This window comes from Trematomus bernacchii, unplaced genomic scaffold (assembly GCF_902827165.1).
Source record: "Trematomus bernacchii unplaced genomic scaffold, fTreBer1.1, whole genome shotgun sequence".
Lineage (NCBI taxonomy): Eukaryota > Metazoa > Chordata > Actinopteri > Perciformes > Nototheniidae > Trematomus > Trematomus bernacchii.
This window is the reverse complement of record NW_022987313.1, coordinates 12,238,565-12,263,730: the sequence shown is the minus strand read 5'-3', so window position 1 is coordinate 12,263,730 and position 25,166 is coordinate 12,238,565. Positions and strand designations below refer to the sequence as shown.

The window sequence follows — 25,166 nt, the reverse complement described above, 5'->3', positions numbered from 1 at the left end:
GGTGTGTAAAACTACACTGCCCAGCCAAAAAAAAGTAACCACTTTGATTTAACTAGGCCAGTAGGTAAGGAATTTCCACTGGATAATAACTTACTGCAGCGATGTATATGTTTTAGCTGAATACACGATTTTTTTATTTAACCCTAACTGATGCAGTTAGTCACTTCTTTAATGTTTGTTCTTTCTGATGTAAAGTCAAGGTTGTAACTGTTTGCAGTAAAGTCGTGGGGTGCTGAACTGTTCGTTTGAATCTTTTGAATTTTGATACATGATATCATTAATTACTTGTCTTTCAAATTTGAAGGAAGGGGAACATTCATCATTAACTCCTCCAAAATATATAGTTTATTCAATAATAAATGAATATGTGAATCATAACAGTGATTGACAGCTGATAGGAATAATATGATTGTTAATAGTATCATATTCATTCAGACAAACATCGATGAGACAGTTAATTAATGTACTTATTGCAGCAGTCTTCATAGATTTGGTACCCCTGCTGGTCTAAGAGTGAAACAAACTCATTCAGTTATTGTTCAGTTAAAATTCATTAAATTATGTCTGCCACCTTATATATTTATATGTAAGGCTTTACTGATGTGCCACAATAATGTCACCTAATGTTATTGAGTTAAAATATTAATATTGTGGCTTTTCAAGTTAACATTGATTGATCTGACTGCGATTAAATCAGCATATACTTCTGCCAGGGGATGCCACCCCTCAAAATCTCCTGCCACCCTCTTGCCACCCCATGGATATTTGTCTAGATCCGCCCCTGTTAAGACGTTTACAAAAGCTACATCATATTTATACACCTATGTTTTAATGCTTCACTCATGTTGATGTCATTTTTCTTGTAATCATTCACTCACTATTTGACAAATAATCTAAATGAATACTGTTTTCTTTACAATACTTTCGAAATGTTCTAAAATCATCAGTGTGCAATGAAATATTGTCCATTTCGAATGAATATAATCTGCCTTTATTTTATTGTATTTTCATTATTTGTTCTTGTCCTTACTATAGTTTTCCTTTTATAAGATTTGTTTAAACTCTCCATTTAGACAAAAAGATGTGAAATGACACAGAACACAGAGTTGTATAAAAATATCTTTAATGTGTCAAAAAGTTTAAAAAAACAGACAAATAAATTATAATTGGTTTTATACCATAGTGCATATCATAATCAAAAATGATCATAGAAAAACTTTGTGACATTGGGAGGGAAAGAAAAGTCTGCTGTTGACTTTCCCTACAGTGAGCAGGAAAACAGCAGTAGAGTCATAACATGTCACTTTGTTTTGTTCAAACGCCAGCATTTATCAAAGCAGAAAGACTCGAAAAGTAGCAAAAGTGTTTTTCCATGCATATGAAAAAACAATTGAAAGAGTTATTATTTAACAATAATAGAAGCAAAGGAAACACTGACAATGCATGCTTTGGATACTGCATATATTTATGAAGTTTAACAAAAAGCATTCCATTTGTCACTAAGGTCAACTTCTCATTGAAAGTAACAATTAACCGGTTGCATTTAACTAATAGACTTATATATATATAACTAATATATCATAAATGTATGTATTTACATTACTGGATCACATATGTTATGCATAAATTCTCCTGCATGGCTTCAGCACATGCACTAACACACACACACACACACACACCACACACACACACACACACACACACACACACACACACACCACACACACACACACACACACACACACACACACACACACACACACACACACACACACACACACACACACACACACACACACACACACACACACACACACACACACACACTTTGGTTATATTTCACTCCAGCTCCTCGTCACTGTCGTCCACTTGTTGGATGATGAGGTCGGCCCCCGAGTCTTCAGCCAGGTCATCGTCATCAGTTACCATCCAGCTCCTCTTGCTGTCCCCCTCCTCCTCCCCGTCTACTCCCAACAATAGTGCCGGCTCCTCATTGGCGCCATCTAGACTGTCCATGGGGATGTCATCACAATCCACTTCCTGGATGCACGCGGTGCACATGCGGTATCGTCGTGAGCCCTCACACACCACATGCCCAGTGTCCTCCGTCACCTGACACTTACACTTCCTGCAAACCAGCTTCCTGGCTTGATGGATCTGTGGAGGAACACAAAAAGTCAGAAATGCTGTTGGTGTTTCAAACACTGAAGCACAGCCTGAAGTGTATGCTCACAATTTCTATGTTTCTAAAGCTGTTACATCAATACTGAATGACTTTCGCCTCCAGGTTGTTAATAAACCTACCGTCTCGAAATGGCTCCGAAGATGCTCCAGGCGAGTGAAGCGTTTATTGCAGGCCTGACAGGGGTACGGCCTCTCTCCAGTGTGGCAGCGCAGGTGTCGCTTCAGGTCTGCCTTCCTCTTCACCGTGTGTGTGCAGAAGGGACATTTGAAGCGCATAATGGGGTTTGAGTCTGCAAAGAGGAAGAGAAAGTGTTCAGAGCTCTTGCTTTTCGGTTGATGCAGCAACCTGCACCAGAATCACAAAACCCAATATCCCCTGGGATAAATACAATTATTCTGATTCTTATGATTGTGATAAAAGTTAGAATTAAGAAGGTCACTGATGCTGATAAATGTTGAATAAGTTACAGAGATTACTTTTTTGGGAGTTCATGCTAAAAATATTTGTAAAATGGTTAACGACGACAAGAAATCGCATGACATCTGACTGTCTTGCTGTTTCGAAATGCAGTTATATTCGTTTTTTTATATAGAATATATACTTTTTTCTGGCATTTCTGATTTATTATATTAGTGAGAAGGAGACAGTAAAGGCATGGGATAAAATGCAACAGTAAACCCTTGGCGGGATTTGTACCCAGGCAGCTGTAGCAAACTAGCGTCAGCTATAAAGAGAACAATACTTGCATCAAATAGCTGTTTTCAGCTTGTCCATATATTATATTTCTGTCCGTATTAAACTTTCAATACATTAATAAATAATGCCCCGAATATGAAGAATTGGCTTATTTTGAGGTTTACAATCAATGCCAGTCTGACCATGTTGTTAATTTTCCCACTTCTCTATAGAAATGATTGTCTTTTCCTTTCGTACAGCCCGACTCACCTCTATTGAAGTGTCCAATTACACCCACAATAGGTGGCAGAGTAGCATAAAGCTCCTCTGCCTTCTCAGCCTTTTGTGTCCTGGCCTCCTGCAGGTCTAGGTCCTCAGGTTGGTTGGAGCGATTGCTGTTGGACCCTTTCCTCTTAGTCCCCCCTTTACCTCTCCGGCGCTCTGATCCAGGCAGGGTGTACAGAGGATCCTGAGGGTCATGCAGGTCCTCTGACTCTGCATGGAGATCATCAGCAGGGCTGCTCGGGTTAGTCTTCATCACTGAGGCCGATGACTCCTGGTCTAAGTCTTTTCCTATAAAGCTAGATTGTGATGTGGAGTTGTCCCGGGTCCAGAGCGCAGGGGGTGGGCTGACAGAGATGGGGCCTTGCTGCTGCTGCTGCTCTAATGTCTCATCCCCTGCTACACTGGTGAAACTGCAGGTCTCAGACACGCTGAGGCAGCGCTCACTGTCTTCATCCTTCACACTGATCTCCAAGGAGGATTTGATGAAGTTCTTGCAGAAGTTGATGACATTGTTCATCTGTAAGTAGCTTGCTGCTGACATCACCTCGATCACGTTGTGGCTTGAGAGGTCCAGCTGGCCAGAGTAGATGAAATCCAGGATGACGGTGAAGGTCTCGGGGCTGAAGACGTCGAAAGTGGCATCAACGGAGTCAGCCAGCCCGTCCGGCCCCTGGGACAGCAGCATGCGGAAGTATCCACTGCTGGCAAACAGGACGTTGCGGTGGGCCCTGAAGAGCTGACCCTCCACCAGCAGGTTGCAGTCGCAGAAGAGCTCCTGGCGGCGCTGCTGGTTCAGCTGCTTCAGCAGGCTGCTCTGGTGAGCCACTGTGATGTCTGCCGCGTTGAACCACCTCTGAGGCTGCCTGCAGGAGACAACATGAGAGCACTCTGGGTGTGCATGCGGAAAACACTGTTCTGCAATAAATTAACAGATCATAAAGGCCTTGTGGAAACTAATAATGACAGTGACACTTCCATCTACATGATCCTGGATGAACAAGCTAAGAGCCTATACATACATGACAAATGTTTTGACTTTTACATATTACAGTGGAAAACATGCACTTCTTGAGTGTGTTCGTGGGACATCTGACCTGGCCAGCTGACTTTGATAAATAGTTGTGCTACCAGGCTAAATATTAACAGGAGGTCACACAGCAAACACACCAGTGACCAGTGGTGTAGTGGGGATTTTTTTACTGGGTGGACGCTCGTGAACTGAACTGTCAACGGGGGGGTGCACTGTGGACCTCTGTCAGCGCAACTTACATGATGCCGTTTCAAATAATAATAAAGGGCGGTGCCTGACATCAGCGAACCGAACTTTCTCCGCGACTGTCACTCAAATGCGGGACATAGTCTCAATTTGTGGGACGCGGGACAAATGATAAAAATGCTGTGCAGTCCCGCAAAAAGCGGGACATCTGGTCACCCTAGGACTCATCCCAAACAATGCCACAAGTGCGCAGTGCACTCACAAAACGGGCAGACAGCAGGTCTACAGAAACTACCGGTATGCTTAGTCCTACTTTAATTAGCCTACTGTACTGCAAAAAGCACGCGCTGCGCTCAACACACACACAGACTCAAAACCATGGACACACCGGCACATAAGTTAGGCTACATAAACAATTTATAGGCCTAAGTTGCATAAATGCTTAGACTTCGACTATTAAAAAAAAAAAATCATGCTTCAAAAAAGTGGGGGCTCCAAATAAGTGGGGGGACGGCGATCCCCCGCGTCCAACGACCACTGCCAGTGACCCCCCCGTTGATGTAGCTGTCAGATCTCCCCTGTCTTTGTTTCTGCACTGGACTGTCTCCAGCTTCGCAAAACATCCGCCTACCTGACTTCATTCGGCGCTGTGATTGGATGCACGATCTTTCAATCAAACTCTCCTTCTAATAGGCTACACCCGACTCCAGTCAGAGCATCGGGTGGTAAAACCCTGTAATCACCCCTAAGCGGGCATGAAAAATATTATATATATATATAATATAAAACAGACTTAAGGGAAGAGAAAATATTAGAGCATTGTAACTGAGCATGACATGCAAAGATAGTACGAAAATGCCGCAACCTCATTTGCAGAATAGTTTTATTTTTTATAGTAACCTATTTAGCCTTCCTCGTGTAGACTCTAAATTACACGCATGCATTTTTAATTATGCGATGCTTTCTGACAGGCTCCCCAGCGCCCGATAACCACGGTGCAACGCCCGCTTGCAACATTCTATACTGCTCCTCATGTCACACGAAACCAAGTCCAGTATGTAAACAGAGATATTCTCCCGTAATTCAGGTAGTCGACCTATAAAACGAAATGAGAGTGCTGCAGTCCTGCGAGAGAAAAGCGGGCAGCGGCGCACCAGAGCAGCCCAGTCTGTCCTGGAGCGACGCCCACTTCAGGCTCCAGCCAGCACACAATGGAAAAATAAGAAACAAACCTCCAGTAACTGAGCATACTGCGAACTGATAAATACATATATTCACATAGGGAATCATATTTGGGATAAGACGCGCTAATACACCCGTTTTCATCCTCGACGCCACCCCCACTTTCCCCGGAGGTCCGGAGCGCAGCGAGCAGCGGGGAGGATTTGCCTGCTGCCCAAACCCAGCGACTCTCTCCCAGGCGTGAGGTGTCGGCAGGACCCGCTTACGCCCCACGCCGTTCAACCCTCACAAGATCCATCGATACTCACTGGTGACTTGATTCACCCGGCGCCCGATAGAGTCTACTCGCCCCCAAGTCTTCCACCATTTCCGTTTTTAATTTCTTTTGCATTTTTCCGGTGCTCTTTTCTCCCTTCCAGGGTCCACAGTCAGGCACTTCCTGCTCAGCCCTAAAGACCGAAACCCGGTTAGAGCGACTGGAGCTCTGCTGACGTGGGTGTTTATTAACTGGGTGCCCGAGGGTTCAAGGAGCCATTTAAAGCCCTAGTGCCCGGTTTTAATGTGGTGTATGGGCAGAATATTGATATTGAACAGTGCCTTATAACATTGTGTAATATTTCTATAGGGATTTATAGCCTGTCTGCCCATCTACTGACCTATCACATAGCCTGTCTTATCACTATGATAATGTTCCTGTGTGGCTCAATAGTGACTTTTCATCATATTTACAGACAAGCGTATCTTTTACTGGAATATTGTTATGGTTTTGTTTTTTCCACAAACATTTTGTATTTGATCTCATATCGTATTCAGCACTGAAACCGGCAATCTCCTAATAACATCTAATTTCACAATCATTTGAAACAGTTAACTTTTATAATGGAGTGGAAATGAAGACATCCTTAATATGATAATTTATTTATTCTTTCAGTGTTATGGCTCACAGATCAATACATACAGTATTATTGGAGAAAACACCCATTTTTAATCTGAGAAATCAAACATTTGTTCATTAGTTAATAGAGAATACATAGTATAAAGCAGCTGAATCACATGATGTTTATATGAAATGCAATAAAGAGGAAGTTGATGGTTTGCTTTGGCCCGATGATTTAGGAGAGGATTCAATAACAGCAAAAGTCTGAGTTGCATCAAGAGGCGGTGCCATCGGAAAATCCTGTGGGGTTCTTGGACTGCCAGCGCCACAGATCTTCACCTACACAGGTAAGAATAATAACATATATGATGGGGAAATATTTCACACAAAATAACTTTAAAATACACAAAGATATTTTAAGTGTAGCTGTGCTTACACATTCGTTCCAGGTCAAATTTGGCCTTCCAGCCCAGCTCCTTGTCAGCGAGACGAGGGTCAGCGTAGCAGGATGCGATGTCTCCTTCCCTACGTGGTGCAATTTTGTATTTGATCTATGGAGAGGATGCATTTTAATTAACAGAACAGGAGGGTGGTTTAGCCTTAAAAGGTGGGACCCTCTTAAATCATCTAACTTCACAATCAAAGTCAGCTTTGCCATCCTTTAAACATGATAACATGTAGTTTGGTTACTACGCCAAGTGAGTTTAATTACGCTCAGAAGACACAATACAATCACTGAAGGCAATTCGCTTTGGAAAGATGATGTCCCTCACCTCTTTCCCTGATGCCTTCTCCATAGCCTTCACCATCTGGAGCACAGAGTAGCCCGTCCCCGTTCCCAGGTTGTAAACCTTCGGACACAAAAATATACGCATGCCAGCACTCCCATAAATACCTTCATGCTATATGCAAGTGAATACACAATAGACAAGAAAATGTGTTTTGGAATGCTTTGCTTTTTTTCTCAAATGTACCTTGCAGCCACAGCCATCCTTCAGCTTCTTCAAAGCTGCTATGTGTCCTTTTGCTAGATCTACGACATGGATATAGTCTCGTACACCTAGAAAGAAAAAGGCAAACCTTGAGCCCTCTGCCCAATTTGCAAACCACAATTAAATATTTTAAATGCAGTTATTTTCCATTACCTGTTCCGTCAAGTGTGTCATAATCATTCCCATACACACTGAGGCACTCTCGTCTCCCAACAGCAACCTATGAGGGGGATCAATTAAGCAATGCAAAACACATGGAGTATGCTTCCATGCTCTGATCTAGCTGTGTATTTGGCAGAGGGCTCATGTACCTGGGCAACATATGGCAGCAGGTTGTTAGGGATACCCTGAGGGTCCTCCCCGATCAGGCCGGAGGAATGAGCTCCAATTGGGTTGAAATAACGCAACAGCATTGCATTCCAGTCCTGCTGACACACAGGCGATAATGAGACACCATGTGCACTGTATATGTGTGGGTGTGCATGGTTTCTGTCTTCGGATAAGTACCTTCTCAGCTTTACAGTGGTCCTTGATTATCTCCTCAATGAAGTACTTGGACTGGCCGTAGGGGTTGGTGCAGCCGCCCACGGGGTGCTGCTCGTCGATGGGGAGGCGCTGAGGGTCTCCGTACACCGTGGCTGAGCTGCTGAAGACCAGATTGTGCACCTTGTGAGCCTGCATCACCTGGGACACGTGCAGATGAAAAAAACAAGGCACACACATACAGTCAGCCGCTTAAGCACACACACATACAGAGTAAGTTTGGCGGACACAGTGAGCTCCACACGTTAAAAGTTCTGAAGGGTGCAGGGTTAGAATTAGCCGACTCAGTGTCAGATGAACACACGCTGTCATGCACTCTGCAAACAAAGAGGAAGTGCAAATAGAGATCGGTTCAGAAATGAAGAGGGAAGTGCAGGCTTAATGGAGGACAGACGTGTCAGATAAAAAGTTCAAACTGACCTCCAGCAGGTTCATAGAGGCGGTGAGGTTGACTCTGTAGTAGCGTAGCGGCTGCTCCACAGACTCGCCAACAGCCTTCAGACCAGCAAAGTGCATCACCGCACTGAAGGAATGCTGCAACACACATCCATGTTTAGTCAGGTATGACCAATGTGGAAGGACATCTTTTTAACTGATATGCCCAAGCATTATGTCACACTACCTATTCTCAGTGCTATCTGAGCACGTATGGTGGCCAGCAGGGACATTGTTTGGTAAAAAAAATAGAAAAGCAGACTAAAATTGTAATTGTAAAATGTACACTAAAGACAAGGTTTTCAAGCATTACCTCAATGACATGTTATGAGCTGATCTAAGAGCTGATTTATGAGCGGAAAATACCTGTACATTTAGTTGAATTTAGGTTTAAACTCACATTTCCTGTTGTCGATTAATCAGCCATTGAGGTGAACAATTTATGAATTTGTCCAAAAAAATTGTCCAAGAAAAAGTGAAACATGCCTATTATTTTCCCAGATCCAAAGCTGCCATATTAAACAGAATTATATTATTATTATTATATATATATATTATATATATTCAACCAACAGTAAAAAGCCTTATGTTTGTCATTTCTTGCCTGAAAAAATTACTAAAACATTTGATGGCTTATCAAACTAGTTACACTTGAATCATCTCTCAACTGAGAAAGCATTTAAATAAGTAGCTGTTCAAGTTTGGATCAAATGAATAAATAACCTTTAATATCTTACTGACCTTTTTGAAGAGTTTCTCCAAGCCAGGTTGGTCCAGAAGATCTAGTTCATGAAACTCAATGCTGGTGTCCAGGAACTTCTCTATCCTCCGTATGCTTTCTGGCACATCCCCCTCTCCTCCATAGACAACAGGTTACACACACAAAGAGAGACACACACACACATACACACACACACACACACTTAGTTTTATATTATGACTTTGAATTGCCAACTGTAAGCTGAGGCACTAACTTTTTATCAGCCTGTGTTTTCATTAAGGGAGTTTACCTCTGACAGCGTTACTGAAGTTATCCACCACGACTGGATGGTAACCCGCTTCGATGAGCTCCACCACACAGTGACTACCGATGTAGCCTCCTCCACCTGTGACCAGCACCTTCTCTGCCATTCTCTCACCTGTCAAATACAACATACAATCACAAACATAAACTCAACCATTTAAAACCCTGTTGTGATTATTCTTGTTAAAGCACAATGATGTGAAGGCAATCTCTAGACCTGCTCTGGAAGAACAGGATATCCTTTAGCCTGAGTAAGTTTGAGGAAATACTTTAGGGCCACTGTCCCAGGGCAAGCCCAAACCTGTCAAGCCACATAAAACAATTATAGTGCTATAATTAGTTACCTTGTAACGTCAGTCGCTACTCACTGTTGGAAGGTATTTTAATCATTTGAGAAGGTGACCTTAAATAAACTATAATGTACTAGTACGTTGCTTCGTAAAAGTTGTATGAATGAATTTCAATAAAAACCTTTGCAAATATATAAAGTACAGGCCCCTAATGAGTGCTGAGTCTGCTTTAACATAAACCCATGGACATTTAACTTCTTTCCATCTAGGCTTAATCAATAACCTAATACTATGTCTCCTCACTAGTAACATACACTCTAAGCCAAATCCTAAACACACTTTTTCCTCAGTACACTTTTGTATTCTGTGTTTTGCATTTTGAGACTGTACATTATAGCTAAATGTATTATTGTCTGTATAAGATTAGGCACAATCCAAATTAACACGTCTTTTTTTATAAACGTGATGTCGTCGTCGACCCACTGCATCTATGCCAGTTCTACTAAGGATTAACAACTTAAACTTAGTCTAACCCATTGAGCAAAGGCATTAATTTGTGACAAACTGTCAGAATGAGAGCACATCCTACAGAGAACTGAAGATGTCAGCGAAAAGACTTACTTAATTTCCCGATAAGAGAGTAAATAGTAGTTCCCGACAGAGTCTCCTAATAAAACAGACCCGGAGAAGCAGGAAAAGTGTGTGTCGTGACAGAAATAAGTTTTATCTGTCAGTTCATTTAGTGAAGTGTTTCCCCTCTCCTTTAGCCATATCTTTACTTCCTGTAAAACGTGGAAACAGCGATAAGTTCATGAGTAGAGCGCAACTTCCTATATCTGTCCTTTCAAAATAAAAGCATACGCATTCCTACATTGGCACCGCAGAACATTTAATTCACTTAAGCTTTAACTGTGATATAAAGTTATCAATATGTGTAATACCATGTAGGAAAATAAACGCAACATAAACCAAAACATGTTATAATATCGGCAAAACTATAGTTTCAGCTTTTATTTTGAAGTATTAAACGGATTCACCATACTGCTCATCGTGCGCTTCATGGTATTTAATCACTTTGACGTTGTACGTAAGAGGCTCACATGCCGTGACGTCAGAACCACCCTAATAAAGCTACGCCCTTGCCCATACAAACAGAGAGGTGATAGTGCTGTGTACAGACCAATACACACAGGATGGGAAGGGGAAAGTGCCACGTAACTTAACAAATTCAGTCCAGCACATTTGCAAATATAAGGGTTTAGGCAGCAATGCAAGTGCAGTTTAGTTAAAAGAACTACAGATACTTGAATTTATCCACATAAAAACATGTTTTAAAACATGTTTAAAACATACAGTAGGCTATATTCTATATGTCATTATGTTAATACATTTTAAAAGTATCACTATGTATAATGTACAAAGTTGTAGATGTTTTTTACGTAATTGTCCAAACTCAAATAAAAGTAAATAAACAAACAGACAGAGAAAATATGAACCACAGCATCCAAAACTTATGTAGCATTTTAAAACACTATATTTCTAACTAATTATCTGACCTTTTTCTTTATTTCCTATGATGACATATTCAATTTGAACTGATGCCTTTTCTGTTGCCTTCAGATCATAATGTGTAAATCATGCATGTGAAATATGTGTTGGCATTCTTATGTTCATAAAGACAACTGTTTTTTCCATTAAGTCTATATGAAGTTCAGATTTAGCAGGAGTCTTTTATATCCTGTGTCATTTCTGAAGGCCACTTGCCAGTCCTGCCCAGAGACACTGACACATAAAGAAAGGCGGCAGAATTGTGAGCAAAGAAAGATGAGACGAGTTGGATACCTTAGAGATCAAGTTTGCTTTCATAATGCAGTCTCTTTGTTATAGAAAGGTCTTGGAGCAGATGAAGACATCTGAAGAGGGAAAACACAATGGAAAACACATCAGCAGTACACAGTTATAATACAGGAAAACCAATCCAACCAGCAACCAGCAACTCTCCCCCCTAGCCCTGATCTACTGTGTATGCTGTGGGCAGTCCTCTAATGTGGATTGGCAGCAGTGTGACCCGGATGGGGCTCAGATGGCAGCTGTGAAGGGGGCCTGGTCTCCAAGACGAAAATGCAAATGAGGAGACACAGGGCTGAGCCAGATCCGACATGTGTGTGTCAGGAAAAGGGTCCAGTATGTGGCTCAGATGGGTGGACCTACCCGAATGTTTGCCAGATGAGAGAGGTCATGAGCCAGCATAAAACCACCCTAAAGCTCACTGGAGGAGGACCTTGTTACTGTGGTTACTGCATTATTTTCTTGCACAAGTCATCAGTCCAGGAATTATTAGATTCAAATTCATGTGAAGAGTTGTCTTGTTACTTATTAACTTTAGTGATCCTAGTTTTGAACCTTGAGGTACTCCTTTTTTTGCTGCGCCCCCACGTAACCTTCGAAGCCGCAGAAACCAGTTAAATATACACAGGGAACGACATTGTGTTTTTGTGCGAAGCCTAAGCCTACCATCTGTCAAACCTGAGCTGGGCAAAGACACGGAGTGACAATTTCCTGCCCGGAGATGATCCACACAGCTCTGTCCAGGTTTAATATGCACTGCTGTTATCAGGGTTTACTGAAAGTTTCAGTAACAGTGTATCTGAGGCTGCAAAATCAAGCAGAAACAAAACAGAACAACTATCTAAAAATAAAACTAACTGCTGAGTCACCAGATAATTAACCGAATGCAGAGAATGATCCAATGTCCAGGAACAATGTTTTCACCTATTCTCGCCTTGCTGCCTTTACTGTGGTGTTCCCTGGTAAAAAGATCCCACCTCCACCTGTCTCCAAGAAATGTAAACCATCATTTAATTTGATTTAAGTGATACAAACAGATACAAGTCACCCCTAAAGTAAAGCCTCAACCACTTCTACCTGCTTTCACGTCTCCACCCAGAAAACGTAGGGTACAGTACATTCGTACACTGAGGAAAAAAGAAGGAGATGGGTGGAGCGAGAGAAGGTGGGACCATCCACAGGGTCTCCGTCTGATTCTCTTCATCTCTCTCCACCTGAGTGCCAGTTAATCCTCCCCTCATCCCAGACTCCCAGCTGGATACACTGGCTCCTTCTGAATGGCAAGCTGCATTAACGCCGAGGAACTTTCCCCTGCTGTCTGTTAGTCAAAGCTGATTGGAGATTAATGGCCTGCGGCGAAAATACAGCCTTCCATCTCATCTCAAATCACTTTCCACCCCTTTATCTCTCCTTCTCTTCACTTCTATATCTTTTAATCCCAGCTCTCCTCCTTTTCAATGTCATCAACTTTTGCTTGCCACTACATTTTAGACTCTATTCAGTTATCTGTTTTTGACAGATACATGACAAGAAGGATGAAGAAGAGGAAGACTGAGTAGAAAAAATAAACCCCCCTCCTGAGTGGAGCCAGAATGATGTCATGGGGGCATTTGTCCTCCTGGTGTGGAGGCTTCCCTTCCCCTGCTAATTACCTTGTACAAACTCGAATCTGATACGGCGGATATGAGGCCCAAACACAATTATTGTGGGCTAACAAAGAGATATTGAGATTCAGGGAATGAGGGAGAGACTGCAAGTGAGATAGAAGGAAAAGCATGCGCATGGCCATGCATGCACACACACATACAGTGACCACATGCGTGCACACACACAAGCATACCCCACCCACACACACACAACCACTTGTCCTTCCCCTCCATTCCCTCAGATAGGCTAATGTTATTACTGGGGTAATTATCCTCATTAGTGCCAGCAGCTGTAGAGAGCACATTGCTTGCTGTTCAAACTCCACCCCAAACCTTTCCGTCTTCACATCCCTCTTTGTATTCCCAAGATCTTATTTAGAGACTTTGTCTCCATCCTTGGCATGCAGTTGTAAAAATAGAGCCCCATCAAATATCTAATGAGCCCAAGTTACCCCTACTTGTTAGAGTCTATTTTGTGGATGTGGGTTGCTAATGTGTTCTGGCTTGCAGCACTGACCACAAAAAGCTACATTAGAAGGCTCAGCAGTGTGCAAAAGTAGAAAAATGGCTAAAGTGCATTTATAAATGAGTTAATAGTTAACTTAATTGGATGTCATAAAACAAGGATCCATCTCTCATTCCACCTGCAGGGTTTTTGGATTTTAAAAACTGAACACAAGATGGCACTGTTTAGTCAAATAACCACTTTACTGCTCTCCAGTGACTGCTCATACACCTATTTGCACTGCTCTCTATTTGCTTCATGTATTCTCTTATTTACATCCCTCTAAGCAAAATCCGTCACCAAATATTATTAGTTGTCAGTCTTTCTGTTTTGGATACAATGACACTTCCCCACTGACACCCAGAGAATACAAGTATTTGCATAACTAAAGGTGTTGCCTTTTATATGAAAGCCTTCTGAAAATGAATCCCTTCGTGCTTTTCACCCCAATGCGCTGTGTGCATCTTTACACACAAATTATGAGATCAACAGCTGAAACAGGCAGCTTTGCACACAGCCTTCCCCCCCGCTCTGTGAGATTGCCTTTTGTTTTATTGCCAGGGGCTGCTGAGGACAGTAGGTAACCTGTATGCCACTAAGCCCCGCATCAGGCGCTAAATGTCATGCATAGCCTGTTTTTATTGGCTGAAATGGCCCGTTGTACCCTTCTCCTTTTTCCTGGAAGCCATTGTTAAAGAGCTGGTTGTTAACGTGGCTGACCAGATGGGCTCCTTCTCCCACATCAGCTCTGACTGAGGGTGTTTACCATGCACTGGGCTGTGGATAACAGGTGAGACTGATGCTTTTCAACCAATCACTGAGCAGCAGATGTCTGGCCTCTGCCTGTAAACCTTTATTTGGCATTTGGGGCCTTATGGGAGTGGGTTTGATAATAACACGGAATCAAAGTGAATACTGGTTTATATGTTTTCCACATGACGCTTTTATGTGAAATGGCCATGCAAGCTATGCCAATAAGCCCCTCAAACTCCCTGAACCCAATATCCTGAATCCATTTTCTGTCAGAACCTTCAGATAAATAAAGATGAAATATCTTTTGTGTATGAAATACTTCAAATGAAAAACATCTCTGCTATTTATTTTCCCTCATTCAAGTTCAGACCTCATTTCCAGAGATGTTCCCCAGTCCCTTGTGCGACAAAATGTTTCAAGCATTAGCTGAGCAAACAGCGGACATTCCTTTCCCTTTTCCAATGCAGCCCATCTTGAATTACTGCAATTATTATGGCAACAACAGAAGGTAAGGCCGGGCCTGGGATGGTTGAGGAGTACTCTTCTAAAGCTCTGAATCAATCTGCCTTAATGGATGACCTGTGTCGAGCATGCATGTATGGATTAGTTTGTCTGCAGCACCTGTCCCTGCTCTGTCAACAGCAGATCAGGTTACTGGCCACACATTCACCTGGCTGACACAACTTCCTGTGATTGACAATACGCCGGCTTTTGTGCACTGCTGCTCTCACAATATTGACATTGAATGTACAATTATGAAACAGGTGATCTTAAAAAATACTTTGGATATAGAGATTTTTCTTTTCCTCACAATGAAAAAAAATCCATATTGCCACAAACAAATCCACCTCACATCTGTCTTGTAATTTTAAGATCGGGCTCTTATGAGGCCTTTCAGGTTGATTATGGAGTTAAGCTTCCAGAGCGACCCACTGAAGCAAGGCTGTAGCCGAGCTTAACATCCTCCCAAGGACAGCTTGTATCTGATCTGAACTGGGAAACAAAGCGCGGCGGAGAATAGGAAGAATCCTCTCTGAACGTTGCTCCTGAGTAGTAAGATTTAAAGATTATATTATCAACGATAAGCCTTTTTTTTTTCTAGTCAGATAACATTAATATGCATATTTTAGAATATTTAAAAGCGAACTGGGGATTTGGAGCAGTTGACAGGATACCTTCTACCCTAAAGTCTTTGTTCTGCTAATCAGTTTCCCAAAGCCCAATATGGGGAAACTCCCCTTAGATTTGTAAGAACATTTTTTGTTTCAAATGATCAAACCAGCTCGGTGGTGCACTCATGTAATTATTAACCGATGTTCAAACAGACGTCACCTATGTTCCTGCGAGAGGTAAACTGCAAGGCTCCACTTGAGACCATTCATATTTGAGTCAGGAGTCAGGAGTCCACAAATGGAAATATCTACATATTTCATCCAGCTGGCACAAAGCCCCCTCTGCCCGGCCTTGTACGCCTCGTGCGGCCTTGTTGCTGGTCTGAATTCACTGTCATCTCCATTATCTCCCTGATGATGAAACGATTAGCTATCAACCGTTATGCTAACCACAAAGCTGGGCGGTGATGGATGGGCTAAGTCATAGACTCTGGCGGTTGGTTTGGGGGCTTTGTCTTGGATCTCGTGACACCTTCTATCTTGTGATCCAAGCAACCCCCCCATTGCCTACAAACAACCCCAAGTTCCCCCCACCAGCTGCCTCTGACCCCTCATCATAGCGCTGCCTATGCTTGCCATGTGCTGGGAGTCAAAGGTTCCCACCTATCGCTCATCAGAATGGAAGCCGTCCGTCTCCTGCCCCGCGCTCTAAATCACAATCAATCTCTTGGCAGACAGAGATGGATTAGGACATCCACGACCCTGTACCTTTCATGGAGCCCCCCCCCCCCCTCCTTCTTCCCCTCCACCCTCCAAAGGGCGGCTGTCACTGACAAATAATAGAGGTGATGCTGAGGAGTGAGCAGGTCAAGTCTGCCGGCCCTGGAAGGAAGTTATCACAAAGCAATGGAGGGGCATTCCTTTCTCTTCAGGAACAACAGTGACAATGTCTAACAGCATGTCTGACAGAAGGACGTGTGGAGGAGAGGAGACTTTATAATAACATTTCAATCCATCTTAGGCAGGAAACATTTTTGAGTGATGTGCGGAATGTATTCTTGTATGAGAGATGTCAACAAAAGTACACAAGTCTCACGTTTGATGTTAGATTTATTTTTTTGCTAATGGGATACTTGAGAGGAGAGCAACAGAACTGTACTTAGGCAATGTGCTATCATTTAATTTAGGCTAACTTTAGGTGATAGCATGTCCTTTTAGTCAGACTAATATCTGTACTTCAACCGTCTCTGATTCTTTAGCACGAGCATTTCAGTAAAAGATACATGCAAGAAATAATCAGGCCACCATATAGCTCAGGTGGTAGAGCTGGCAGCCAACATACTGGGGTGATCCCCAATTGGAGGACCCATGTTCGAATCCGGCTCGGAACCATTTGCCGCATGTCATCTCCTCTGTCTCCCCATGTCATCCCCTCTGGCTCCCCATGTCATCCCCTCTGGCTCCCCATGTCATCCCCTCTGTCTCCCCATGTCATCCCCTCTGTCTCCCCATGTCATATCTAGCACTGTAATAAAGGCACTTGTTGCCCAAAAAACCTTTAAAAAAAGAATCAAACTATGCCCAATGTGTTAGGTAGATGTCTATTAAATGTCAGTCCGTCCAACAAGCTAACTGTTTGGCTAACCAGTAAGGCAAATGATATGAGAAAAGCTTCTTTTAACCTTAACTTAATTTAAATGAACTAGTTAAGTCACCATAGCAGTAGCAATAACGAGGAAAGTGCAGCCGTGTTGAAATGCCATGATTTCTCCTTTTTTCAAATGTTCAAATGTTAAGTGGCCTAGCTAATGTTAATGCCAGCCAATAGTAGTTAGACTAGTAAGTTAGGTGCTGTATTTGTTTCCCCTCATTTTACAAATGTTACTTGCATTATGTTAATCATGCTTATTAAAATGAGGCGTGTTCGTCAAACAGTGCTTAAAAACAATGACAAACTGAATTTGATTTACCGTACAGAACTAATAAAGTGTCAAGGTGTGTCTATATGCACCAAGATGTACAACGGCCTCTAAGAAAAGCAATCCATTCCATTTGTATTCAGACTCATAAACACCTGTCTTTTGATGATATTTACATATGTATTATCAGTAAGCTGCCTTTGTCTCTGCGTCCCTTTTGTCCTCTTCTCTCATAATAATACAATCTTGACATTGTGCCTCACATCATCATGTGTGTTTGAAGAGTTGCCGTCTAGTGCTTCCTGATTTACTTCACAACAGACTGAGTGATTGCATCGTTCACATGAGCATTGACAACAAATATCATTCAGACATGTAAAAGTCTCCACAATGCCATAACACGATGATTGGGACGTGAAAGATCTTATTCTGTATTCACCGCCAAGGGCTCCAGGAGGATCATTCACATGTAGATGTGTCCTTCTGGAAGTGCCTCAGCTATACAATTTCCATTTAGATAAGGTGTATACACAAATAAAGAAAGGGCATTGGGTTCTTCATTTGATTAACTAATCATAGTCTTTGTAATTCCACTCGGAGAAGGGCAGTGCCGGGCTGTGCACCCTGATTAGCCTGTACATGATTGCTGCTGCTGTGGCACAAATCAGTTCAAGTAACTCAACTCCATACACTACCCAGTGGCTGTGATTAAACAGGCGATTACTACGGAGAGAGTTTCTGTCTCTCTAATCCCTTCTCCCATTGTCTAGATAGCCGCAGTGTAGTCCCTGATCAACAATAACTGAGCACCACAAGAATTGGAGTGAGAGGTGATTAGGTCTTTAAAGCTCCCTAGAGTGCGCATGCAGGTTGTTTGTGATTAGCTCGAATTTAGAGGTACATTCTGTCCTTATTGCCTCTTGCCTGAGCTGGGAATTCATTATCTGATGCTTAAGCTGAGGGGAGTAGAATAAATAACACACATACAGCCCCCAGGACTGGTGTAATATCTTTAAGTGAGACCGGAATAATCCACGTTTGTGGCACTAACCATGCCAAGTGAGGAGGCATCCTGTTCACAGCATGTTGACAAACCCCACAAAACACTCCTCAACCTCACGACTCCATCCTCAAAGTGCTTTAACCCTCTTCCCACTTCTCTGCTAGCCTCTTCATGATGTGCAGTGGTGTCTGTGTATCATCTGAAGGCTGTATAGAAGCTCTACAGCCCCTCTCCATGACTGATCTCTTTTGATAGAGCTCATTATGCAAACTGCTCCCAACTCCCACCGCATAATTAGTGCTTAATTAATTTGAGTGAAATCTTTCATCTGTCTGTGTCCGGCCAGCTCCTTCCTTCCATTTACAACATGATATTAATTTCAGAGGGGGGAATGGTAGCCCAGCTGATGAAAAGGCTGATATAATTAATCAAGTACTGTATCTTTTTCCTTCATTTTTCTGCAGGAATAATAATAAGTGTGATGAGCAGAGTCTGATTAACCCTATTATGCTCCCTAATTAGGGTGATCATTTAATAATCAAAGAAGCAGCACAATTATAAGAGAATGCAAATTATGCCATCTAATGAAGAGAGGGCCAATTCTGGGAATTCTTTGTTTGGAAAATGCGGCATTCCAAAGTCAAAGGCCAAGAAAAGGTTTCTTTTCTTAATGCACACAATGTGTCAAGGATGTACTTACACACTTGAGCTCCACATTTTTCATGCATTTTTTGGTACATTTCTTCCACAATGTCAACAGAAAGCATTAAAAAGGCATACTAATCACAATGTCTTTCCTTGATAAGAGTTCAACGAGAAAATAAAAACCAGTGTTGTTTTCTGTACAGCAAATATGAAGCTAGCAGCCAGTTAGCTTAGCATATAGAAAACATGTGGAATATGCCTAGCCTAAACTCGCCAGTTTATTTTGGTTTGTTTAATCCATCAAACCCCTCAAGTGTAAAAACGTTGTGTTTTGTAAAGAGTTGTGTTTTTAAGTTCCCTACTATAGCACTGCTAAAAAACGCTAGCACAAAACTGCAAGCATGGCATCTAAAGCCCTGAGTGAGTGTGTGTAGAAGCACCTGCCATGACTTTATGACGAGATCTTAAAACTGGTAACCTTTTCTAAACCATATGATGCTTGTGTAACTGTATTTAGTTTTCATATTCTTTGATTTTTGTTATAGCTGTTTGCACGACAATTTCTCCTGTGGTACAATAAAGAACCCGAGAACCGTCTATTTCTTGACCAGGAGATGTAACTTCCTGGAGTCATCCTCTATGAGAACTCAACGTGACGTTACTTTTGAAAGACACAGTCACTGTTTCCAGTCTTCATACTAAACCAAGATAACTAGCTGTCGTACAGACATTTAAGTGGAAGCTTTTTAACAAAGAAAACCATCAACAGGATGTTCGAACAAACCTATTTAAAAGGACACATTTCCATTCATGTGAGAGTCACAATGACAGAATCGCATCACTCAGGCGCTTAAAGCCACTCAGAGGGCACCAACTTGTATTTCCCACTGGCCCTGTGTCTTTTATAGAGCCCGAGGCACTAGAAAGGGGCAGCTGCCACTGTAAACTCGAGGGCAGAAGTTCAGAACCATGGACAGCAACCAGCCTTCTCCAGAGAGATCACGCTCAACCGTCCACAGTCAGAGCCAGTGTTTCAAATATAACATTGTGAATATTAATTAGGGGAACAAGACGATTCTGCATTAAAAGCTTAGCAATGTATCTTATGTATGAATTAGTGAGATAAGCTGACTAATAGTGAAAGGCTATGAGCAACGCGACCACCGTGTAGCTCCATATGTCAATAGATAAAGGATATGGCCCATTAGGTCTGCCAGAATCCATCGTTCATGCTCCTAGATGATACAGCTGCTGTCTACACTTTCATCAAGATAATGGTGACCTCATATATGGAGTCTATGAGCAATGGCCCTGATTTCATTTTTCTCAGAGAATCCATTATCAATATCATTACATCTTCAGGGAGCCAGCGAGCAACAGAAGATGGACCTTTTTTTTCCCTTTCTGTTGTGTACTTGTGTGAGAAATGTATTGGTTGCTAAGCCAAACGCCTGTCAGTAAAATCCTTTATATGCTGGCTTGTCTTGCTACAGCGTGTGTGTGCCTCCTCCACTCCATTGTATCTGTGCAGTGTGTGCGTGCTCTTGTGTGTGTCTACATGAATGTACCTCAATTTACTCCTCTTCACCCCCATAGTGCAGCTGCGCCTCAGAGGACTCTTGTGAAGTAATTGAATGAGCCGGGGCAGGGGGAAACCTGTGGCAGCGAATGTGCTGCCCGCTGGCCTTATTATCTGTAATACGGCAGCCGCTCTGCCTGCACTTTCTCATCCGCTCATGAATACCGAAATGAATGTGGTGGACGTCAGAGGTGAGCGCAGAGGGGAGAAGCAGGGCCCGAGCCGTTTTAATCAGCTCCCAGATAGAACAATCACTTTATCCACCTCCACAGCTCAGAGGTGAATTAGTGTTTAACATTCCAGGGCATGCTTTCTGACAGGGGACTCCACCCCAAACAACCAATGGACTGCGGAGATTATTGAGAGACACTCTGATGTTTTTTGATGGTTAAATTAGAGCTAAACGTGCCCCTGGGACTCCAAGCTACTGATATGCAGGAAGACCTCTGTTTAATAAGAGGCTCTACATGAGAAAAGATAATCTGTTGTTGTGCCTTTGAAGCATTTGTTCACGTGTCTGTGCACACATTACATGAGATATAACCGATAGAAAAATCGATGGTTTTCCCCGGGGTCATTAGCAACCTTTTTGCAATCATTGATGTGGCATTTCATACTCATTTTGCAATGCATTGTATAATGCAAAGAGAACATTATATTTGGCCAGCTCCACAATACCTTTTCAGAAATGACATGAAGCCATCAGCGTCAGTCAAAATGACATCAGGGACATTCCCAGTCAACACCAAGGTCCATTAGTCATAAGCTCAGAGATACACCACTTTACGGGGCTTTTGATAGTAACCTGGTCTCATGGGCATCTTTCTAAAGTACACTTTAAAGTCTAGACACCGACCTCTGTGTGGTTCTCATGGCCAAACAGGCAATTTCCCCCATTGATCTCCTGGATGCTACAGTCAGACTTCATTTCTAGAGGCTCGCTGCAAACTGTTCACTTTTGTTGCTCTGTTGTATTTTTACAGTGACTGCAACGTTATCTGTTTTCTGTAAGAAACCAGTCAGTGGAAATCAAGACTTTGTGACCCAAAGGTGGCACACAATTCAGCAGAAAACATGTATACAAGGCTGGATAAAGCAGTAAACCGTAACCATGAATCATCTTGATTCAATTCCCATAAACCTTTTTCAACTGTACTCAAATGTTTCTTGTTAATGGCAATGTATTAAAATGCCAGGCAGTGAGTTGTTCTGACAGAACAACAGCAGAGGCACTCCATTGTTCTGCCAAGGCCTCTTTTCTGTAAGTTAAACATATTGAATGTATCCGCCCCCGGATCAGCTCCAAAATGAAATGGATTCTGCCTAGTCCCATGCTACACCTATCCAGTTCTTCCATTATTCTGCTGACAGACAAATAACACTGAATCTAACCCTATTCGCAATCATAACCTCCTTAGCAGAGGTAACAAACAATATATTATAGTTAACCCAAAGCTGAGATAAATATCTTATTATATGAAGATTCATTCACACTAACGAGAAAGTAGAGTCATAAAGATATCTGCCATAGTAACTTAACCCTTCTCTTGCGTTAGGTCATACCCCCCTTCCCATGCTATTTTCGGTCAAAATTGATATCTCTGGAACTCCTTATCCAATTTTGATGGTTGACATCTCATTTGAACAGTCAAAGCAAGTAGAATCAAGGGGTGACAGACAGAATGACACCAGGGGTGAATTTCATATTATTTTTTGCAGTAAGTTCAAAGATAGTGCTTATTTTACATTACTGTATATTATAAAAATGCTTGCCATGTAGGCTGTGTTTACTGGAGATGGAAATGCTTTAGTTAGTGTTGTGGCTGAGATTCTTCCCGTTGCAATGATGTATGGGATGTATTGATTTGATACAAGCAAGCCAGTGTTTCATGTCATGGTCCGGACCCACCGGTGGGCCCATCAAGTTCAGCACTCACTGTGATGAATATAAAATAAGACACTGATACTGTTTTCCTCAATGAACATTTATTGAAAGAGAAATATACCATAATAGAACATGTGTGTGTGTGTGTGTGTGTGTGTGTGTGTGTGTGTGTGTGTGTGTGTGTGTGTGTGTGCGTGTGTGCACGTGCGTGCGTGCTCACGTGTGTTCACGTGTGTTCACGCACATAGTTGGCAATGCAAAATTGTGGAATGTCACCTCAGGCTCCTCTCCCTCAGGGGCCTCTATCTCAGGGGCCTCTATCTCAGGGGCCTCTCCCTCCTCTCCCTCAGGGGCCTCTCCCTCAGGTGCCTCTTCCTGGTCTGTTGTAGGCTCATAGTCTGGTTCGCAGTTGTCTTCCATTTCTGAGACATCTTCCTCTATCTCCTCTTCATCTGGTTCAATGTCCTCTTCATCTGGTTCAAAAAATGTGTCCAAAGCCTCTCGTACAGAAAATCGACTAATCGGTCGCCTGCTCATTGTGTCAATGAGTCAAATGTGAGCAAGGCACAAATATAACTGCTTGAGAGACAGTAAGGGAGGCGCATTTAGCGCGAGAAAGTCAGAGGTTTGTGTTTCTCGAGGGGCACAGAGCTCGCACCTGTGAGAAGGTTTGATACAGCGTGAGAAAGGGAGAGGTTCCCGTAACGTGTGTGTGTGTGTGTGTGTGTGTGTGTGTGTGTGTGTGTGTGTGTGTGTGTGTGTGTGTGTGTGTGTGTGTGTGTGTGTGTGTGGGTGTGTGTGTGTGTGTGTGTGTGTGTGTGTGTGTGTGTGTGTGTGTGTGTGTGTGGAGAGATGTTTTCCATCTGCAGGATGAACATAATACACTCATACCCATTCATTTTCTATGGCGGTCAATTCTGACCGAAAACATCATGGGTGTTTCACTGTTGAATAAATCACTCAAGATTCAATGCAAGTGGTGATCATCAAGTGTATATGTTCAGAGGCCTAGTGTGGAGGATAACATAAGGTATTGAGGCAATTGGATGAAAAACACAATATTTATGATTAAAACAAATGTCATTCGGTCACTTTTGACCCGAAGCGCAAGAGAAGGGTTAAGAGAATAGAAGATAACGGCAGAACTGAGTCATCATGCCCCTGTAGAAATAGTTGAAATGTATTTTGGACAAGCCCATTACAACTATATTTAAAAACCAATCACTTCATTAAACTCTGCCACTTTTGTTCTACTGTGTCATTGTTCTGTTGTTGTTGCCCGCCTGCTCTCAGTTTCAGGGACAAAGGCTCGAGCCGAGGCTGTGCTGCGTCCACAGCCAGCCTGATTAAATCTGGGTCCCTTGCTGGCTCTCTCCATGGTGCTGAAAGAGCCCTCTATCAGATTACAGGCAGCCAGAATAGGACCTCAGCTAATCCATTACAATAATTGATTGACAATGCATTGAAGGTGGCCATGTAGTGAGCACCAATTACAGTCATGTCCTGTTGCACTGTCAAATTGGCAAAGCACATGGAGCCAATCATTCATCTGGGAAGTACAGGAGCTTTCTGTACATGTATGGCGAGAATAGAGCTAATCCAATTGTTGGGAAACAACCAAAATGCTCCACTGCTCCCTGGGTAACGCTGTTAATGTTTGACAGAATCATGGTGGGATGCCTGCAAAAAGATCGGAGTAAAATGCCTTGAATACTGAAGGAAAACTTTTCGGTCTGTTCTCAGAATTCATGTTTCTTCCTGTAGGTGGTGCAATTAAGTAAGAACAAGGCTCTGAAGCTAGAAGGTCAGAAACAGATCAGTCTTTAACTCAAACTTCTACTTTTACAGTTAATCCATGAACTCAGGTTCAAATCATCAAATCAGGCCTACATTACTTTAGGAAGCTTTTTTAAAGTGACTGTGGGGAAAGTTAAAGAAACCAGCACCAAAAAACATACTTTTACATCAAACTAAAACATTAAAAACAATACTTATTATTTTAAACTTTAATCATATAGGCCTAGTCTAATAGCTATTATATTAAGAGTATGGGCTACATGCAGGTGGAATATGAGAGGAATATTATACACGGTGCAGCATGCCATAAGGTTTATGAGGCTGAAGTTGAGCCTGCATTAGAACGGCTGCAGCTGTATGCTAATGAGGCGCCTATGCTTCCCGTCCGCCAGAGCAGCACGCGCCACTGATCAAACACGCGCATGCGCCTTTATAGCCAAGACCAGCACACCGGCCCACGCGCCCCACAGAAATTATCATAGGGGAAAGAGGAACTCGTTAAAATGCCATCAAAGCTTGTACTCCCAACAAACCACGACTAATAGAAGTGCAGAGAGAAAGAACAACAAGTAGCAGAAGAGAGAGGGACGAAGTCAGGGGAAAGTTTGGAGTTATATTATAAAGTACAATTAGGCGAGTTTGTGAAGCCATAAAACAAAAAAAACTGTTACAAAACGTAGCAACAAATAAGTACACTAAATGATTTTCGATACTTAAAAATGTGTTCAACTTGAATCAAAACATTGAAAAGTTTATGTTTAGTTTTATGT

General features: G+C 42.4%; 2 protein-coding genes across 4 annotated transcripts; both read right to left on the bottom strand.

Moving 5' to 3' along the window:
• Positions 1-1,770: 1,770 nt before the first annotated feature.
• Positions 1,771-5,980, bottom strand: zbtb8a (zinc finger and BTB domain containing 8A). The gene is made up of 4 exons (XM_034145684.1): positions 5,852-5,980; positions 3,131-4,008; positions 2,305-2,474; positions 1,771-2,157 (listed from the first exon to the last, which is right to left on the bottom strand). Exons 1-4 carry the CDS (start codon positions 5,932-5,934, stop codon positions 1,840-1,842), a joined length of 1,449 nt encoding a protein of 482 aa, XP_034001575.1. The 5' UTR covers positions 5,935-5,980; the 3' UTR covers positions 1,771-1,839.
• A 465-nt stretch (positions 5,981-6,445) lies between these two features.
• On the bottom strand, positions 6,446-10,489 carry gale (UDP-galactose-4-epimerase). Of its 3 annotated transcripts, XM_034125830.1 has the most exons (12): positions 10,326-10,489; positions 9,632-9,715; positions 9,401-9,529; positions 9,132-9,247; positions 8,376-8,489; positions 7,920-8,096; positions 7,724-7,837; positions 7,566-7,632; positions 7,395-7,480; positions 7,194-7,271; positions 6,857-6,971; positions 6,446-6,759 (listed from the first exon to the last, which is right to left on the bottom strand). In XM_034125830.1, the coding sequence occupies exons 3-12, from the start codon at positions 9,519-9,521 to the stop codon at positions 6,695-6,697; spliced, it is 1,053 nt and encodes a 350-aa protein (XP_033981721.1). In that variant the 5' UTR covers positions 9,522-9,529; positions 9,632-9,715; positions 10,326-10,489; the 3' UTR covers positions 6,446-6,694. The 3 variants fall into 3 exon arrangements, with proteins under 3 accessions (XP_033981721.1, XP_033981712.1, XP_033981729.1); XM_034125821.1 differs by lacking the exon at positions 9,632-9,715; XM_034125838.1 differs by lacking the exon at positions 9,632-9,715 and having other exon boundaries at positions 9,132-9,244.
• Positions 10,490-25,166: the final 14,677 nt, after the last annotated feature.

What these genes read in the sequence shown, in the direction of transcription:
- zbtb8a (XM_034145684.1), bottom strand. Translation starts at nt 5,934, where the DNA reads ATGCAAAAGAAATTAAAAACGGAAATGGTGGAAGACTTGGGGGCGAGT. An exon ending in CCGGGTGAATCAAGTCACCA is followed by an intron (nt 4,009 to 5,851) that starts GTGAGTATCGAT and finishes TGTCTCCTGCAG; the next exon opens with GCAGCCTCAGAGGTGGTTCA. An exon ending in AATTGGACACTTCAATAGAG is followed by an intron (nt 2,475 to 3,130) that starts GTGAGTCGGGCT and finishes TCCTCTTTGCAG; the next exon opens with ACTCAAACCCCATTATGCGC.
- gale (XM_034125830.1), bottom strand. Translation starts at nt 9,521, where the DNA reads ATGGCAGAGAAGGTGCTGGTCACAGGTGGAGGAGGCTACATCGGTAGT. An exon ending in ACCACTGTAAAGCTGAGAAG is followed by an intron (nt 7,838 to 7,919) that starts GTACTTATCCGA and finishes GTGTGTCAGCAG; the next exon opens with GACTGGAATGCAATGCTGTT. An exon ending in TGCTGCCATATGTTGCCCAG is followed by an intron (nt 7,633 to 7,723) that starts GTACATGAGCCC and finishes TCCCCCTCATAG; the next exon opens with GTTGCTGTTGGGAGACGAGA.